Source organism: Phaethon lepturus, unplaced genomic scaffold (genome assembly GCF_000687285.1).
Source record: "Phaethon lepturus isolate BGI_N335 unplaced genomic scaffold, ASM68728v1 scaffold33705, whole genome shotgun sequence".
In the NCBI taxonomy this organism is placed as follows: Eukaryota; Metazoa; Chordata; class Aves; order Phaethontiformes; family Phaethontidae; genus Phaethon; species Phaethon lepturus.
This window is the reverse complement of record NW_010540431.1, coordinates 52,680-58,363: the sequence shown is the minus strand read 5'-3', so window position 1 is coordinate 58,363 and position 5,684 is coordinate 52,680. Positions and strand designations below refer to the sequence as shown.

Here is a 5,684-nt window from a genome sequence, read left to right as displayed (position 1 = left end):
ACTTTGTTTTTGGGAGGGGGGTAAGTTTTAGAGAAAAAAAAAAAAAAAAAAGAATGGCACTGAAGTTATGCCCAAGTTTTTCACAGGTAGCTGCATGGCTTACGGGCCGGGGGTTATTCGGTCTGCCTGAAGCTGCTGCATGCTGTAGTTTTAGTTTGAACTTTATCACTACATATGAAAAGAAACCAACGTCGTTTAACATGCACATTTTAATGAAGCAAACATTTCTATTTAATAAGTTATAAGATACAATTTTACAATCCTGCATTTTATTCCAGTTTATTTTGCTTTTACTTCCTAGTTTACAATGTAGTGAGCATTTCACATTAAGGCACAAAAAAAGCACAGTAAAAAAACCCCAACCTTCCTTTATTACCCCAATAACTGTGCTGGTGAGTAGTGCACGTAACTACAGAACCGTTAAGCATGAACTTCTCCCTAGGGACAGACAGTGACATTTCAACAGGTTTTCAATAAATCCTACCTTCTCCTAATCGCAGAGTTAAAGCTCATTTGGAGAGTTTACTAAAGCCCCAGCAGCTGACAGCAATTCAGATACGCACTTGGGAAGTAGCATGGAGTAATCCAGGACAAACAGACAAGCTATAATGGAAGTTTTCACTCCCTGACCCTTTTTTTTTTTTTGCAGCGCGAAGGGGTTTTCAGGAGAGATAAGTGTGCTTCAGGCATGTCCTTGGACCGAGATATAATGAAACGACTTCCAAAGATGGGTTTGTTGGCTGGTATTGTTGTTACTGGTAAATTCGCACACCCGTCCTCTCTCCCGCCCCATACCTGACTACAGATGTGGGGTCCCATCCCCAGGCTGGCTTCTTTGCACCATCTCAGCTACTCGCCTGGCCCGCAGCCTTCAGGGAAACAGCTGATCAGCTTCCCGATACACCGCTGTGCTCTGACCCGCATCAATGTCGGGTCATGCCAGTGAGATCTACACCTGGCTCTGCGAGTTTGGCTGGGTTAAATAAAGCCCCTAAACCAGGGGTTGTTCTTAAAATAAATCAAAAAGAGTGTGGGGAGTTACCTGTAAAGTTACAGAAATCTCACCAGAATCCCAAGCTAATTAAAACCCACATTTGCTAGCATCATGGCCAAAAAGCTACCTGTCTAGATTTACAAAGCGTTAATGCAGAAAGGCTGAAAGCTTCCAGGAAGTCATTTTCAGTCTGCTTTTGGTTTGCTATAAAAGATAATTTTTTCCTAAATGTAAACCATTAGCAAAGCCTTTTCAGAAACATTTTAAATTTGAGTGATGAAGCCACTTTTAGTAGCTTTTTATAATGTTAAGCGTTAAAATTGATCAAGTATACAAAGGCACCTATTATAGTACCAGTTTTACTTCATTTCTTTACAGAAAGAATTTGAACTGGGGACAGCCCAAGTCATATTCCATAACTAAAACGTAAAGTCTCCAGTCAAATAAAATCAGTAGTTAAGATACCCAATTACAAAGACAAATTCCAGTTTTCAATTAGTATCTAAAGTCTTTAACATCCGCAAGGGAAATTAGTGTCTAGTCATCCGCATGATTCTCCAAAACACTAACAGTGACCCGGACAGTACTGCAAAGGTACAATTTGAGGAGGACATTAAATAGATTGACATTAGGTTGGTAAGTGGAAGTGAAATGCTTGTAAAAAAATAATGTTACAGAGTTTACTTCTGACTGTATTGAAATGTGAGCCGTGTGTATCTAGATACTGAATTTTGCAACAGGACTGCACCCAGTATAACTCTACATCTGAATTGCAAACGCAAAGATCGACTCTGATGCTCGGCGAGTTTAAGGAACAGTGACGTGGAAGGGACTCCCAGGGATATGCTCATCACCCCATTTCACCGCCAGAATATAGTCACCCCTTTCCTTGACGACATAGGTTACGTTGTACTGATGGCTGCCCAAATGCTTGATGGATACCTCTTCGCACGGTATTGTAGGTCCGTGGACGCCAACTAACAACATATTTGAACCTACAGCAAAATAACAAGACTGTTAGCATTCCTAAGCTTAAACAAACAAGCATGGTTGTACCATCATACATTACCCCCGTAACACAAGGATTTAGTTATTTTAATTCACAGAGTGGTAGTCTGAGGTATGGCTAAGCTAATTTGGTATAAGCAGGAATTTTATTTAAAAAAAAAACCTTCAACCTCATAGAGGCAAGGGTTTATTTGTGCATTTTGCCAGACCTGACAGGCTACCACTACCTAACTAGAGCACACGAGACATTAACGCTGCTCATGAAAGCGAGCAGGCACTGCCTTTAAAGTACTTCATCAGAAGCTAATAGCAGAGACCAGCTAACACGGCTGGCCTGTAATCCACCCACCGCGAAGCTCCCAGATGATGATGATCAGCGCTCACGGCTCACAGGAACACCTTGCATTACATGCTACAATGCACCACGAGGGTTGCTTAAGTTCAGCAACCTGTTTGTTCTCATGCCATAACCCACGGTTTCTTTCAGGTGCAGCTGGCTCAGATAAAGCCACCTGGAGAGAAATCAGCATCTTTACAGCCTCTACATTAGGACTGACGTGGTGAGCACCATGTAGCATTTAGAGTTTTCGTTTAGAAGCAGATCATCACCTCAAGCTCTGAATTTTAACTTTGCAAGCTGGTTTAGGGCAAAAAATGTCCAGCTAAACCACTCTGACATCCAGCTGCTTCCTGTACCCGTACCTGCTTTGCTGCAGTCCACAGAGAAGGAGCTTTTCTGACCCACAAAAGCCTTTGAGAGTCCTGCTCCCCGGGAAACCACTTTGCTGGCATCTGAGGTGGATTTGGGAATGGCGCTATAGCAAGTTTCTGTTGATGACCTTGTCACTGACTCTACCAGGATGGAAGAGGTTTCGTTGGCGCTGCCTGGGCTAACCAGTCGCTGTCCTGGAAACAGAAAACACTTCTGACATTCAGATTCATCTCATCTGAAAAGCATTTACCAGGAGGTTTTGAAACCCTGCTAATGACTAGCATGCATTCTGCATCCAAAATGCATTTTCAGAGAGGAGCAATTTCCTACTTGGGTTTTTAGCCGACATCTTCCAGCAACGCTGGCAACAATCCCATCCCAGAGCCCTTGAGTGGTTAAAGGACCACAGGAACTTCAGGATTCATTAAGCAAAGCTGGCTGCTTGAGAAGAGTTAATTGTGCTCCAATCACCAAATGCCAAAAATTACTCGAGTTGGCAGAAAAGCAGGTGCAATTTTGCAATAACCCATTTTGAAAGCAGAGCATGACCCAGCCCGGGGGAGCGCAGCCCCTGACATCCAGTCCCAAGAACATCACCATGCCATGGGCACCAGGAGAGGGTTCACTGGCTCGGGGCAGCAGCAGAGATGAACTCCAGTCTGTGCTTAAACACAGCACTGAAGAGAGAAAGAGCTTCCTAAACCAGCCTTCCTCACATCACCTAAAAGCCTCCCAGACATTAGACATCTTTGGTTAGGTGGCAACTGCACCAAAATAAGTCAGTCCAAGGGCATCAATTATGCTACAGGTGACCAAGTTTCAGGCTTTGGGGGGGAAGCGGGTAAATGAGTCGTATTTCCCCACTGCCAATGCAACACCCTAGCGCTAGCTGAGGATTTAACACACGCCCATGAAGCTGTTTTACAGCCCTCCACAGTCAAGCTGGCAACCTCCATGACTAATGCTCCTGTAGCCTCTTCTGATATCCCTCATCTAGGCTGCAGAGGCAATGGGGAGAAACGTTTCACCTCATGTTTTTGGGCATCTAAAACTGAATGCCGCACTATCTCGGAGGGGCATATTTGCTGAATGACACAAACTACTTCAGGCACACAGTAAATACTGGTTAGCTTTTTACCTGTAACCTTTGCCTTGAAGGGGCTGCCCACTATGTGGTTAGGTCCACCATATTTAACTCCAATTAAATAGTTTCCTGGAGCCATGGGTGTGTACATGACTTTGTAACCTTCTGGAGTTTCCTGGCAGTCCATTTTCACCTTTGATGGCCCTTCAATTGTAACAGAGAGGGTACCTGGACCAGCCTTGGTCGTGTTAATGAAAAACTCCGACTGCAATCCTAGAAAGATGTAGCACAGTAAGACACACTCTTCCTCACACCCGATGTTACACAAGCAGCCTCAGTTATTCAACAGGGACGGGTAATTTGGTGTAAGAGAAGGCTGCACGCAGGGAGGGACAGCACGCCGCCCCCCAGCATCCTCGCGCGGACAGCCCCGACCAGGGGCTCCGCACCCCCGCAGTCTCCCCGCCGGCACCCCGGCTCCCTCCTCCACTCACGTTGTGTGACTGCGTGGGACAAGGGGTCAGGAGAGCCCTTCAGGACCGAAAAGGAAGTAATTCGTCATCGAAAGACTGGCTTGGGGAGAAAACTCTTAGAAAAAGAACCTTTCTGCTGGGTGTCGGAGCCTGTGCCAGCACAGCCTCCTGCACGGCTACGCCTGGGAAAGCTCGGAGCCGCCTCACTGCCTGGACCCTAAGTCAGCAGTGAAGAGCCCACAAGAAAGTAAGAGGGACGAGGGGCAGGAGATCTCCTGGAGGAGACGGGTGTTTGAACTGCTCGGCAACAGCACTCCAAGCAGTTTGTGGAAACAAAAGCTTGTTTAATTACAGCATCTGGTTAACACAGCTGAATTACTGCTGCTAATACTAAGCCAATGACACAATGCCAGGAACACAAGAAAAAATTAAGCAAGGCTTTCAGCCCCCAAATAATTTACTGTCAAACTGTGGCTTCAAATATTTATGATCTTTGGGCTGTTGTATCAGATACTGCTGTGGAGGAATAAAGTGCTTGAGTTCAATCAAAACCAGGACAGTTATGGGAAAGTTTACTACAGCTGCGACTGAAGCATGCAAGTGTGGTGATGAACTAGAGAGACATTTCTAGCCTCTCCACACAACAGGCTGCTGTGTCGCAGTGCTGGAAGAACCCGGCTCCCACAGGGGATGGTACCATCTTCCACCGCTTTAGCAGTAAACCTCACTGGCACTGCCTGCCTGGGAGGTGTAAGGTGGTCAGCTTGCAAGATGCACCGTTCAACCAGAGGAAAATCAATTTCCAAAGCCAGCAAGCTTCCCGGCTTCTCACTGAAGACTTCTTGCTCCGAAGTCACTGCTTTTTCCCTGTGCCCCAAATGAAGGCTGGCATTGTTGGAGGCTGCAGACGCACGCCCCTCCCGGGGGGACGTTCCAGGTGCTCGGCCACCGGCTATTGAAACCTCTACACTAGGTCATTGTTCAGAAACGCTGCTCAGCAGCTCCCAGGGCACTGAGCTTTTGGCAGCAGCCAGGATTCAACAAGGGGGCACAGAGTAACTTTGCTGAAGTTAAACAGTCTGTTTAGATTAAAAACAACCCCAAACACCTTTACAGATGGAGAAAAATTCCCCTGTCCCTGATGCATCAGTGGCTAGTATTAATGATTGCTTTTGTTTCCACCTATTAAAGCAGCACAGGTTATAATATCTTTATTTTATATAGTATATCCACATGTTTCCAAAACCAACTGCTTGGTTTCTCCAGAACAACAGAAGCTTTGAATGAATAACTGCAGTATTTTCCAGGGAGACAAAAAAGGTCTAAAATGGAATTGACAAAACACAGCAGTAGATAGGGTAAAGGGAACTAGCTATCGTCTTGCGTATCAAAAAGAAGAAAAAAAAATCATTT

General features: G+C 45.4%; 1 protein-coding gene across 1 annotated transcript in view; it reads right to left on the bottom strand.

Annotated features, from left to right (window-relative positions):
• Window positions 1-960: 960 nt before the first annotated feature.
• The window catches only part of LOC104621054 (filamin-B), a 48,429-nt gene continuing 43,705 nt past the window's right edge, over window positions 961-5,684 (bottom strand). Inside the window, exons 44-46 of the mRNA XM_010287440.1 lie at window positions 3,853-4,071; window positions 2,705-2,908; window positions 961-1,989 (exon numbers count right to left, since the gene is read on the bottom strand). Of these exons, the coding sequence (XP_010285742.1) occupies window positions 1,802-1,989; window positions 2,705-2,908; window positions 3,853-4,071 (611 nt within the window). The 3' untranslated portion in view covers window positions 961-1,801. The remainder of the gene's footprint in view (window positions 1,990-2,704; window positions 2,909-3,852; window positions 4,072-5,684) is intronic.